Consider the following 14189-nt stretch of genomic DNA (forward strand, 5'->3'; position numbering starts at 1 on the left):
ATGACAAAAGTATCTTCATTTATATTTCTTAAAAGGAACATGTATTTTTTGTCATAATTAAGGTGAGAATAAAAGTTGAAATTACTTTAAAAATAAGCTTTTGAGATGATAAAAGTGCATTGACTATCATGTAGAAATGAATATTTGTGACAAATTACATTTCACATAGGTTACTTTTTCATTGGTTTCAAGTTTCACATGATACAGTTAGCAATTACGTTAAGAATGTTAAAAATGCCATATGTGATGTCCCACTTTTTTTTTGTTTGTTCATGTTTTTACTTCATGGTGTAAATTATGGTAAATTAATTAAGGATAGTTTTTTTACTTCATGGTGTAAATTCATGGTTGTTCATGTTTTTTTTTTTTTTCAGAACTAATACCTTATTATTAAGGATAGTTTGGTAAATTAATTATCTATCTTAATTAATTATATCCCCTCCATCAACAACCCCCTTGTGCTTTGGTGGCCAAATGGAATATAAGGTATTATGTAAACAAAAGGAATGGTATATGTATTTGACCAAAATCTGAGGCGAGATATAGGTAATTTACCATTTCCCTTAACTAGAATGCTTTCCTCTAGAAGACTAGAAATCTAAAATAGATGCTTGGAGTTGTTTAATCAGTACAAAATAAAGATTCTGGTACACACAAGTTAACAAAATTGAATAGCCTTGACAGCATTTGTGCATTATTTCCTAAACAACTTGCACTTTCTATCTGAATCACTCGAGCAGCTGCAATTGCATATTTGAATCTGGAAGATGCAAAGGGACAAACTGAAAGAAGAGAACTAATTTCAAATAAAATGCTTTTCTCTCCCCAATCCTAGTTCTGACAACATACTTATGGAACTGAGTATGTTCCTTTACAACAATAGTGGGGAATGATTTGTAGTGATTAGTGTTCTACTGACTGGTACACAGTTTTAGATGATAGATATGTAGATATCCCAAAGAAAAATGGACAATTAACTCATGAACCCAAAACAAGATGTGTGAGTAGGACAAAACTATAATAGCCACCTTCTTTCTGAAACCCCTCCAATAATCCAATATAAATTGCACCGCAGAATTAACTGTTAGTTATGCCAAAAAACAGAAGAAAAAACCAAGGAATTAGGATATGAAGCCATGGGAAATGAATAATAATAGAAAAAGTACAGGAAAAGAAGGGACTTTCTACAAATGGAATTCAGAGAACACAAGGATCCATATGAAAGGTAGAATATTGGCACACTCCTTAAGTCCTTATTCTACACCATTTCTCCAAGGAGAAAGGAATTTGAATTGGAACCTTTTAATATTATCCACAAATCTGTCATGAGATCCTAAATACATTTTTGAACTGTCACTGGTTAGTATCTTCTTGAAGCCATGAAAGTGTGTATTGACAGCAAAGAGCGAAAGCTCTCTGCTTACCTACAGTACTACTAGCGAAACTCATCATGATAGTAAAAGTCCCCATCTTCATCATCGAAAATAGTGCTATAAAATACATATGGGTTTTCAATCATCTCTGTCAAGCTCAGGCGCCCATCTTTATCCATATCAGCCTGAAAGAATTAGAATAATGTATTAACTAAGAGCCTTTCTCCAACTATCAAAAAGCAGATCCACAAACATTTGGTTGCAACAATAGGATCAGAAGTTGACTGAATTTACCATGAAGTAATACAATGCATACAAAAACTTATAGTTCTTTTTAAGAGAATGCTACTACTCTGAATAAAAATTTCTGTCCATTTACCAAGATCGTCTATTACAATTTACATGTGATTGCTACATGCATATACGACACTTGGTCACATATATGATATGGCCATGATCAGAAGCATGAGGACAGTGGGTGCACAAACTGAGGTGCATTGGAGGCTGTGTATGCAAATGACCTTGTGAGCATAGACTACATGGACCAAGGATGTGTTGGTTATTTTATGAGATTTTAAAAACTCTTTTTCATTGGTTTTGACCTAGCTTTTACCTTTTGGTCTATCTTCTCTCTTTGTATACTTGTCTTTTGAGTTTTTCATTTCCTCCACAACTTTGTTGGCACCTACAAATTTGCTAAAAAGCACTTTTCACACATTGGATAGTCACAAGTTGGTTGAGTTAATAAGTGGGGGCTTGTGTAGAGGGTTTGGGGGGTGCAAGAGGATAAGAGAAGTATGCATTGTGGGGGGTTGGGTCTGGGGTTTCTTTTCACACGTGCATGCACCGAATTGAGCTAAGTTGAATTGAGGTTCATAGCGTGGCATGTGGTTTCCTTTTATTATATATGTTTTTGTTTTTTTTTAACTATTTCCTTGGTTTCCTTATTTTTCTAAATGGTTTTAATTTTGAAGGTTTTCTTTTAGAATATTCTTTTATAATGCTTTGGGCATAACCTGTGGATCATGCCACCTTGGTTTCCTTTTATTTTGGGCGTGATTTGTTTTCTTTTCTCGTTTTGGCTCTCTCTATAAAATAGAGAGAGAGAGCCAGCCTTTTGGAGGTGGGTTCTCTTTTATTTCTACCATTTCAAGTCTTCAAGTTTACTAGTCCTTATTTCAAGATGTGTGTTTCTATGTTGTAAGAGAGGTCTTTATATATAGAGAGTCGAATGATTGTTGAATCTTGGGAGTAGAGCTTTTGAGTCCACTTTACACTAATATTGTTACCGATTGAGGAGAATTTTGCTTAAGGACAACACAATGCACACCACGGTGACATTCTATTGTGATTGATACATTATCTTTGTTTCCATATTCTCTAGACAGGTATCTAGTTCTTTCTATTACTTATCTCGCAGCACCAAACAGGCCAGAGGTTCCATTTACGCAATGGTATAATTTGTTTTATACATATTTTTTTCCAACAATTGTAAGCAGATCTTTATGGATTACACTAATACTGATGTATGTCTAAGTTGGAACCCTTTTATGGGAAACATTGTAAACAGCAACAAAAGCTGTACTTTTAGGGTTGCTAAGGTTGTTTTTCTATTGACTTAACCTAGACTTGTTCTTGATGAACGAATGCATGAACCTACTAGAACTAGTTCCTGTGAATATTGGGATAACGATGATGATATTTGTAAGAATGCTATATATTCTCAATAACCTGGGTGTGTTGGAGTAGATTAGGATGGTATCTAGGCTGGTGATCATTGTGATAAAATCTAGCATTGTATCAGACAAAGAGAATATCCCTAATATACTTTCTCTAATGGAAACTATAAAACTGTCGGTGTTGGATTTCAAGGACTTTTGAAATCAATTTGCAAAATAAACATACTCTATAAATAAATTGTATAGTGTTTTTCCCGGGTTCCATCATTGAAGAGAGTGTGGTATTGGGCTTAGATATTGAAGGGAAGAGGTCCTTCCTAATTCCCAGTGTTGGATATCAATGGCAGAAAGACTATATTGCAAATGTTCATTTAGACCCTTTTGTCTGATGGATATATTTCAGTTTGGACCATTGGGTCCATGTTCTTAGAGTGGTAGACATGGGCGATTTTCTATGTGTTTGGTATAGCTTCCATTTATTAAATAAACTTTTGCACTTGATTTGTCTTCAAAACCGATAAAAAATACTTGATAAACCGTTTATTGACAACTAGGTGCTACATCAGCGGAACAGTGAATAAACACTTAACCGTTGGGGAAGCGTTAAAATGAAGCTTCCCCCAATGATTGGCACACACATAAATCAAGACCAACTTTTGTCAATTCCAATGTGTACAAATTGGCATGATGGGATAAATGCTGATTTGGCGATGACACCATACCAAACACCACCTTTATGTTAGATATAAGGCCTGATTTGAGGCCCAATCACTTAGTACGATTTCTCTTTTGTGAGAGAAGTGAAATTGGCCTAGGTGAGTCCTGTGTTGGTCCAAATTGATGGATTGTGGGTCCCACGCCATACAAGCCTTTTGCTTTTCACTCTTCTAATTAGATTAGAAGTTGCCTAATTTGACTAGTCAAGGGATAAGGGTTGAACGGGACTGTCTTGCCTTTTGTGAGACCTCCCTCATTGTATTAGGAAAGTTTCTTGGTGACAAAATAGGACTCTCCTAGAGTCTATATAAGCTGGAATTCGACCAGCACTAGAGGCTAATGCTATTGCTCTCACTCTGTCTTCTATTCAGCCCCAAGACCCCTGTCTCTAGATTCAATCTAGGGTTTCTTGAGTTCTTTTCTTCCTCTTTTATTGCTAACACTAAAACCAACAAGTTGTTGGTGTTTTGGTGGTTCTTTCAACACTTAAAGAAACAATATTTCATTGCAATTGTTGCTGAAATCAAAACAAGAGAATAGTAGGATCAATTTGAGGGTTCACCATTTTCATCCTTCACATCAATTTGGTGAGGGGCTCAAGAAGGCTTGGGTGTGAACTCCACAACTGGTGCTGCAATTGTGCTGACCTTTCTCCATCACTTGATGTATACTTCTACCTTTCTTTGGGTTTGAAATGTTGTGGTCCAACTCCGTGTTTGATCCTAGGAAGGAGAAATAGTTTCTTCTAGGTGAAACATTCCAGAATTGTGTAGTTTTATAATATAAAAGTTTTGAACTTTCTACTTGCTCAGTTTCTCTTTGCTGGAAATTTTCACCACTTTTGTCATTACAATTTTCAATTCAAACACAAAGCATTGGGCTTTAGAAGGGAAATTTGAACAAGAAGTGGGGACAAGGGAGACATGAAACTTGATCACTAGAGATGAGGACCTATGAGGTTAGAGAGATCGTCATACAAATACGATCACCAGAAAGTGCCCAAGAAAGCTCAAGGAAGATGGAGGTTTTGACAATTTCATATGGTGGCCAACTGAGTCAGCAATGAGTCACACTAAGCTTATCCAAACCACTAAATTGCCCATCGCAAAGGAATTTGCAGTAAATCAACAATATCCATGTGTTGAGGGCTTGAGAGCTTGCAACAAGTCACATCAAACTGAGTGCCAACAGAGGGCTGAACATGTGCAAGAAAGTAGTCTTAAATTTCAAAATGCCAAACCACATAGACATAGGGTTTTGATGATTGGGAAGATCTGAGGGTGATGATTAAAGAGGTAACCGACTCCCATTACCCTTGGATAAAGAGTAGGAGGCATTGAGGGCATAATCAAAACTTCAGAGGAGGAACCGAAGGAAGGCCAAGATTGATCTAGATTGGAGACAAGGGTTGGCCAAACCAGAAATTGGCTCACCCAATTCAAAATGTTTTCTCGAAGAAGGTGGTGGACGCGAAGGAAGACTTGTGCTACATGATGGAGGCTGATCAAAGTTTGATGACAGTGGCCCAGAGAATTAAAGCAAATATTGAGTGTTAAAGGGCTATTTCCTCATTGACCTTGCGTGCATCCTTAGCCCTAATACCTATCTAGAGCAACAAGGCTAAGTAAGGTGACACAAAACCCTCCAATCGATTATAGGCAAGTGATGGTCTAGGTGAGATCATCCCTCTCTTGCAGCAATGGGGAGGAAGATGACCTAGACAACCCTTGGCCTCAAATATAATGGGCAGAGGAGGTCAAACAACTGGAGGAAGCAGAGATTCAATGCCAGATGAGTATCTCAGCATGGGTAAAAAACAATATCCTAGACATTAGTTGATTTTTAGACATGTCCTTTGAGGCTGAGAGTGAGAGGTGATGGCAGTCTTCATGGCAATAAAAAAAAAAAAAATCTAAAAGGGGTGAAGATGAGTCGAATACCTTATTAAGGAAAAGATTGAGGTTAACCAGGGAACAACATTGTTCGGTACGGATGATGAATTATAGCAATGATGGTGGTAGCAGTGTCTGTTGTGAGCGGGTTGAGATCAAGCAATTGAAACAAGGGTGGTAGGGGGCTAGTGTGCCCAGGGGAGGATCTGCTTCAAGGGGTAAATGATGAAACTGTTATCTTGGAATCTAATGGCTTTAATAAGGGGGGTTGGAGCTCCTAGGGAATAGGTGTTCAGTGAAATTTGTAATCAACAACCACAAGCCAAACATGATCTTAGTTTCTTTTTAATTTTTAAGAAAGGCTAATGTGTATTAATTGTATTTCCAAGAAAAAGAGGAGTAGATCCTGAATACAGTGAGTGGTTGTACAACTCAGAATGTAAACATTGTGATAGGCAGGCTGACATAAATATAGCTAATAATCCTGTCCAGAATGCCATGACTAAGCATATTGAAGTGCATCATTTTATCAGGGAAATAGTGATTTCTGGTGAAGTTTTTCTGCCTTATGTCACTTCCAACATGCAGTTAGCAAACATTTTTACTGAAGGAGTAATGAAGAATAAGCTGGAAAATGACTTAAACAAGTTGGGTATGTTGAGATTTCAGTTTTCAGCCTGTTTACCACTTATTGTTTGATTATTTTCTTCATTTATACTGGCAAATTCCATTATTTGTGCTGCTCTATTTTTTTATTCTTTATTATTTTGTCTTTGTTTTGGGTTCTTTTGGGTTGTTTTTCTGTGCTTCCCTGTTTCAGGGTGGATTTAAGCCTTGGGTCCTATGGGGTTTGTTTGGGTTTCTTTTTGGGTGAGGCTGCTTCGGCATGCCTCTCTTTGTATATGCCTTGTATACCTTTTCTTAATAAGTAATACCTTAGCATTTTCAAAAATATAAATAGAATTGAAGGGGGCGGCAGATAAACATTTTGCACCCCTACTATTCTATCTTCAACCTCTTCTCTTCTCTTGATTCTGCTCTCTTATTGTTGCTGTTTTTGTATTTATTTTTTCAATTTTAGAAATCAAGTATATGGACAAACTTATTATATGTATATAGATTCTTTCGTATCAATGAATAAAAGCATACTGTTACCAATAAAAAACACGATATTTGACTAACTGTAATACAGCTTTGCAAGTTGCAAATCCAATGGAATATAATGGATAATGTGAACAAGAAGCTCATACTTTTAAAACATGATTTCCATCCAATTCCATAAATTATTAGCTGTGATAAGATGTAATTTGCTTGTTGTTTTGCATAATAACGTTCTGAAGGATGGAGTTTTCCAATTATGGGTAGCAATTCACTTTCTGATATATATCTGGAAAAGGAATACCCAACTCAACCAATCAAAAATGTGACTTGGTACTTTCCATAATCAGTTGAAGAGGAAAGTTGCATAGATGAGTACCCATCACCATCCTGGTCAATCTGAGCAAACAACATTTTGGCTGGGGACTCCATTGAATCAGAATGAAATGAGGAATTCTGACTTTCTTCATCATAGTTTCTTATCATATCAAACAAACCATGAAAAAAATCCTTAAAGTTAATCTTCCCATCTTTGTCAGAATCTCTCTCCCTATGAAGAATAGCCCAAATCTCTAGTTAGTTAATAGACAAAAGTTCTCCAACAAGGTTTTGCAAATATAATTTCATAATATTTGGAACTAGAATAAACTCTATAACATTTTCCAGACTTGCATGAAAACTAGGTCATACTTCTAAATTCTAACATTTTCAAAATGGAGGTGTAATATCTTCTGCTTTTCTGTACACATTACGACATACAGATGTCACCTCCAGGCCATACAGACAACATCAAAATCTTTACATACAGGCTGCAGTCACATCGTGAAAAACAAACACTATATTCTGATAGAACTCCAATTAGGGTTATGAAAGAACATGAGTTATTTTCATGTTGGATGCTATGTCCCAAGAGTTCATACTGTGAGAATAAGAAGAAACTCATTTTGTGGTTTTCTGATCAGAGAAGCATCATGGAGAAGTATGGGGAGTTAGGACTGGTAAAGTTCAGTTCATGTGAAGTTCTGGGAAACAAATGATATATCCTCAAGCAATTATGAGCGCACAATGATGGCAAATGCTTTCAGGGTTTTGATCATGGTTTTTAAAACCGACCCGGAGACCGAATCGGTCAGGGGTCCGGTTACCGGTTCGAACAGTTAACAGCCCAGGTCAGCGGTTTGCTGACCAAAATCAACGGTTTTGGGGAAAAACAAAACCGGTCACCTGACCAGTTCCCGGTTTTTCTGGTCCGACCGTCCGGTCCAGTCCAGTTTTGATTATTACTAATTTCCTAAGAAGTGTTCTGACGTGTGTTGAGAGAAGAAGAGAAGAGACTGGAAGGAGAAGAAAATAGGGGTTGCAGCCAGAGAGAGAGAGAGATTGAACTAACTCTCTCATAACTGCCACCTTCTTTTGTTTATTCCATAACATAATGTAAAATTACAGATCTTCCCATCTAAAGTACAATGATATAAAAAGAGAAAATTGCAACCAGGTCCTGCTGCCTAATAACTCCACACACACACACACACAAAAAAAAAAAGAAAAACAACAACAACAACAACAATGTGCCCTGCCTGTGCACTTAGGCATACTTTTTAAGTCACTGGTAGGAACTCCTTATCACTTTGGGAGTACTTATCTCCACCTCCACTCCTCTTTATTCTAATGACATAAGTGCTATTAAGATCACTTCTGATCTTGTTTTTTCATGAACAAGGAAAGCAAATCAAGGTGGATTGGCTTCATCCACAATTAGTTCCTTATGAGAATTATCACTCTCCCACATGTCTCCTCTTCTCTATAGTTGGAAGATATCTTTACCAAGTATTGGCTCAAGATAGACATGATTTTTTTCTTGTTGGAAAACTGATGCCGACTCTTCCACATCAGTTTGGAAAACAATCCAAATTACAATTCTGCCCAGCAAAGATGCTCCCTATTAACCCCTTTGCCAAACAGTCTGCCAGTCCGTTTGTTGTTCTTCTAACTCATATTTACATGGTTCCAACTTCTTTGGCAATTGTGTCTTATCTCTCTTAATGACTGCCTATAACTCCAAGCTCCTGAAGTCTCTCACCTTAGCCAAGAGATGACAAGTTTTGAGTCCCCTTATACTTCTAGCTGCTGAAACCCCAATTGCTTGGCTAGGCTCAGCCCTTGTAGTAATGCCCATACTTTCAGCTTTAACAGAATCTCCAATACCAATAGGACCTGTGTAAAAAGCCCTTATAACACCATTTACATCTCTGAAAACATCCCCAATTCCTGCTGGCCCTGGGTTGCCTAGGGAACTTCCACCGAAATTTAGCTTCAGCCTATGACTAGCAGGTGGTTGCCACAGCATTATAGCCTTCTCCTTTACTTTATAAGAATTTGTCACTTCTGGCCATGTTCTTAACACATCATCCACTGAGAAATATTTTAAAGTGTCCAAAGTTTTTACCCAAGGCACTACCTTAACTTTTATATTCTCTGCTATCTCCTCTATTGAATTGCTTTTCTCTTTAAATATTCTTTCATTCATCTCCTCCCAAATCACCCATGGCAATGCTGCTCTTGCTGCCCACATTATTCTGCCTCCTTTTTTCGGTTGTCTCATGAAGTTTGGATTGAACAAGCTTGCCACACTTTGAAGCATGTCCCACCTGAAGCTGAAGAGAGAGCACACCTTCATCCAAACATAGTTCACAAAGGGACAAGAGATTAATAAATGGGATATAGTCTCTCTGCTTTCTTTGCAAAGCAGGCACATATGAGGAGAAAGGAACTGATTAGGAATTTAGGCCTTCTTTGGAGCACAACATAGGTATTGATCATGCTAAGGGACCTTCCCAACAGAAGGCTTGAACTTTGGGTGGTACATGTATGCACCAAATTTCTTTCATCAGAAAGTGCCCCGCTTAGATCATCTAAGTGGATCAGTGAGCTGAAAAAAGAAGCACAAGAGAAAAGACCATTGGGAAAGGCTGACCAAATTCTACTGTCAACAAATTGACTATCCAAGAAAACATTACCCAATTTGTCCATAAGGTCAACTAGAGAAGTGCACTCAATTTCCCTAAGACCTCTTCTAAAACTAAAATCCTAATACTGACTTTTTTTTTGAGAAAATTTGACCAGAATTCATTAAATGAATACAAAGGAGGAAGCTTGTCGCTATACAAATGCTCCAAATACACACCACATTTGGCTAAACCATCCACAGTATGATTGTGTTCCCTAGGAATCCAAACTAATTTTGCATTTAAAAAGTCCAAAGAATCCCTAGCCTCTGCCAAATAGTGACTCAATCTCCAAGGTCCCCCCTCTTTGTCTCTTAACCATTTTATAGTATTTGCTGAATCACTTGTAATGACTAAATTCTGGATTCCCAAATTTTTTATTATTCTGATTCCTGTGAGAGCAGCCATCACTTCAGCCTTTGTAGAATCTCCCAAACCAATTGGACTGCTAAAAGTCCAACATATATTGCCCCTTACATCCCTTACTCTACCTCCAATACCAGCTAAGCCAGGGTTACCTAAGGCACTTCCATCGAAGTTAAGGGTCATCACTCCTTCACTAATGGGTCGGGATGCCTCAAGGATGTTTGTTGGAGGTGAGGGAGAAACAGAAAGGGGTAAGCATCTCTAATAGTGACTATTTTCTTCTTTTCTTCTTTTCCTAGGACAAAAATAGAGTCTCAACCCCTCTATTTTCTGAGATTTCTTTTTCTTCTTACATTTTTTCATGAATATCCTGATTTTCTATTTTTTAAATGAAGCTTATACATTTTTTTTGGGAAGATTACAGACAATTAATAGTGAATGATGTTGCTGCTTGCTATGGAATCTAGGGAATTACCCTAGGATTCATAGCTTTTGTTCAAAAAAAAAAAAACATGACCAAGGCAACTAGGAGACAAGGCACTCCCCTGTCACCTAGCCTCGCCTTGGCGCCTTGAAAACTATGATGATTTGATTCCTTCTGGGGTGGGGGTCAACTCAATCTTAACACCCCTTATATTGAATCCTTAGTTTCCCTCTTCCTCTCTTCATCTAAACCCCATTACTCAGATTCAGATCACTAAGCCCAAGCTAGAACTATCAAGAATAAGATATAAATGACTCTGAAAACTGTTACCAAACAAAAAGAAAAGAGAAGCTTTTGCATTTCCTTTGGGTCATGAATTCATTAATATGAACAAACTAAGTAGAAATATACTGTGCCAATATCAGTAACAATAAGTATTGTAAGAAAGCAAATAAGTTCACATTTAAATGAAGAAAACTGAAGAATCTATTGTACCATATTTCCTCTTTACAGAGCCACTGAAGTAGTTTTGGGTTATTGCTATCAGCTGGATGCATGAAGCTAAAAAAAATGACAAACAGAGGAATCAGAGAAATGATAGGATTGTCTGATGAGAAATATCTACTCAAACAGAAGCTTACTCTTTGAATTCTGTTTGATTTAGAAGACCATCCTCATCAGCATCTGAGGCATTGAAGTGTTCCTCCTTCCACCAACCCATATCATAATAAAACGAATTATTTGCTGGTGTGAAGTATAAAAAGAAAAAAGAAACCACCACCAATAAAAACATCAAGAAATCAGGTCATGTCTCCATCTAGCATCAATGTCTTAAAAGATGAAGGCATAAAGCAAGATAGAAGGACCATAAGATCCCTAAGGCATAAACCTCAAGGCAAGTGTAATGAGATTTAAGCCTCAGAAGATTTCAATTCTTTAGAGAACAATGAATCGAAATTAGAAATAAGTACAAAAATATCATGAAAGGATTGCAGTTTGTATAGAAATGATACATAAATTGTCTTTCAAATAAAAAAGAAAAGATAGATAAATTATTTAACCATTACATTCGCAACTACTGTTAAGATGCAATAAGTACCTTGATTAATAGTTACCTTTACTATTTAGTTACATGTTGTTGAAGTCATACAGCTATCAAGGTGATAAGATGAGGATCTCTTGCTAAAGGGAGAGTAAACAGGTAGAATTGAATTGCGGATAAAACCCCTTGGATAAGTGGGTAGGCAGGTATCCAGTAATGTATCATGATTGAAGGAGAGTAGCTAAGGGAGCTGGCTCTCTTTTTCCTGTCCTTACTGGAGAGGGTAATGCTTCTTCATTGTCTATGTCTACTGATCAGTCAGTCACCAATCAAAACAAAAAAGCAGTGAAGCAAGATTTGGTGACAGGATAGCACCTGCATTGCCTAGATGACATACATGTTTCAGATGACTGTCTAATCCCAATCGTTTTATTCTGAAGGCACCCACAAAGGGATATCATCCTATATATATTAACAAACAAAACATATTGGATTCTCTTTCAAAGAGACCCTGAAAGGACTAGAGTGCTAATGAGGGTCCATTAGTGAATTCCCTTGACCTGATGATACCCATTTTGCAAATGTCCAGTGAAGTGGCAACTAGTTAAGTTGCCAAGCATAACTGCATCACCTAGGCAATTGCTTTTGAACATTAGACCTAAAACTTGAGGAATGTTTCCCATGCTGATGGAACATGTTCCTATTACCATTTGGTGAGGATTGTAGTGTTTTTTTTAAGCCAGGATTATAGTGTCTAAAGGAGGGCATTTATGCCATTTACATCGGAAGTCATAATTTAGTCTGTGGATAGAGGCATTTCTGTTGATCTACAGAGCACCATAAGGAGGCAGTGCACGCACCCCAAGAAACTCTCTAACTGTTTCCTTCTCTATTATCTTTTGCATTTTTTTCATTTACTCATTATTGTTTCTATTTGAGTACCTGAACTTTTTTTTTGAGAGAAAGGTAAAGTATATTGGTTATCTAAACTGCATATAAGAAATCTTGGTATCAGAACAGGTTCATCTCCATTAGCAGGTTCTCTCAGATTGAACTTATAGATGAGAAAGAAAGTCAAGATTGTTTAAGCGACAAGGAAAGCAATTAAGAAGTTGTTCCTGGGGGAGATTTGTTGAAGACAGAAATCAAGACATAAATGGATTAAAGTGGTGGATGGCAATACAAAATTTTTTCATGCAATTAAGAAGTTGTTCCTGGGGGAGATTTGTTGAAGACAGAAATCAAGACATAAATGGATTAAAGTGGTGGATGGCAATACAAAATTTTTTCATGCAATAACAAATGGAAGGAAGAACTCTATAGCCAAACTGGAAGTGAATGTGGATTTCACTTGCAACCAAGAAGAGATTGCCAGAGCATTTGTGTATCATTTCAAGTCTATCTACCAAAGACAGATGAATGATAGATTAAAAGTGGAGGGGATGGATTGACCATATCCTTGGATGATGAGGCAGCTAGATCGCTAGAATTTAGTTTTGAGTGGGAAGAGATTAGAAAGGCAGCCGCAGTTTTGTCAATGGAACGCCCAAGATTCTCAGAGAAAGAGGTAGACAAGTCCCATGATAAACTTTTTTTCCAATCAATAGAAATCAAGAAATAATTAAACTACAATCACAATGCTGACCTGAATTCTTCACCCAACCAGGGGGATCATACTCGGCAAATGAAACAAACCCGTCATGGTTCTTATCATAAACCTCCATTTCCCTCTCAGAACGATGCGTCACCTCCTTCTCCGTCTGCCTCAAGTTCCACTCCATCAATTCGCTTTCCGTCACAAACCCATCAACTGGATCGATATCAATATCGGGAAACAACAAAACCAACCTATTGGTGACGTTGAATTTCTCGTCATCGTTCAAGTAATCTTCGGCGTTCATGAAGTCCTCCCATTCGGGTTGCGGCTCCTCTCCCGGAGCTTCAACAGACTCGTTGCGGGTATACTCGAAATATCTTCTTTCCCATTCTTTGTCCGCGCGGCGCCGTTCCATTTCAGCGACAAGTGGGTCGAATGCGACGGGCTTCCGGTGTCTGCCGCTACCGCTACCGCCACCGCCACCTCCACCTCTGATGGGAAAAGTAAAGTTGGAACGAAGCTTGAGGCGGCGGTAGCGTTGCACTGGGGGTGTTTTGGGAGAGTACGATATAAGGTAGAGAATAAGCAGAACTACTGTACTGTAGATGATCACAGCTGCCTTACACATTTCCGACACCCTCTCTGCTAATCACCCTTCCTAGCTGTTATTCTCCTTTAATGCAGTTCGGCCGCGCCAACAAATAGATATATAGAAAGACAAGAGATCTATCTGTTCTTGTTCTTGTTGACGTTTGGACTGCATCGGTATATTATTGCAACAGTTTTTTTTTTTTTTTCCAGGGAATGCGGGGAGAACTGCAATTGCAGATCTGATGTGAATTTGTTCAAAGAAAATAAGAAATGTTAAAAACTCCAATGTGTCGAGATTAATTGCATGTCAGTTGTTGCTGCTGGCATACCAGCCAACAAATTGGATGTCTGTTACATGTAACATCATCTCTTGTTATAATAAAATACTAGCGGTGACCCGTGCGA

General features: G+C 37.7%; 1 protein-coding gene across 2 annotated transcripts; it reads right to left on the bottom strand.

Annotated features, from left to right (window-relative positions):
- Positions 1–1163: 1163 nt before the first annotated feature.
- Positions 1164–14120, bottom strand: LOC104591770 (uncharacterized). 2 transcript variants are annotated; one of them, XM_088899702.1, is made up of 6 exons: positions 13242–14120; positions 11196–11298; positions 11050–11115; positions 7139–7309; positions 6952–7048; positions 1164–1558 (listed from the first exon to the last, which is right to left on the bottom strand). In XM_088899702.1, the coding sequence occupies exons 1-6, from the start codon at positions 13819–13821 to the stop codon at positions 1436–1438; spliced, it is 1140 nt and encodes a 379-aa protein (XP_088755828.1). In that variant the 5' UTR covers positions 13822–14120; the 3' UTR covers positions 1164–1435. The 2 variants fall into 2 exon arrangements, with proteins under 2 accessions (XP_088755828.1, XP_088755829.1); XM_088899703.1 differs by lacking the exon at positions 11050–11115.
- Between the last annotated feature and the right edge of the window lie 69 nt (positions 14121–14189).

The sequence above is a fragment of the Nelumbo nucifera genome, chromosome 3 (genome assembly GCF_055504915.1).
Source record: "Nelumbo nucifera cultivar China Antique chromosome 3, China Antique-T2T, whole genome shotgun sequence".
NCBI classification, from domain to species: domain Eukaryota; kingdom Viridiplantae; phylum Streptophyta; class Magnoliopsida; order Proteales; family Nelumbonaceae; genus Nelumbo; species Nelumbo nucifera.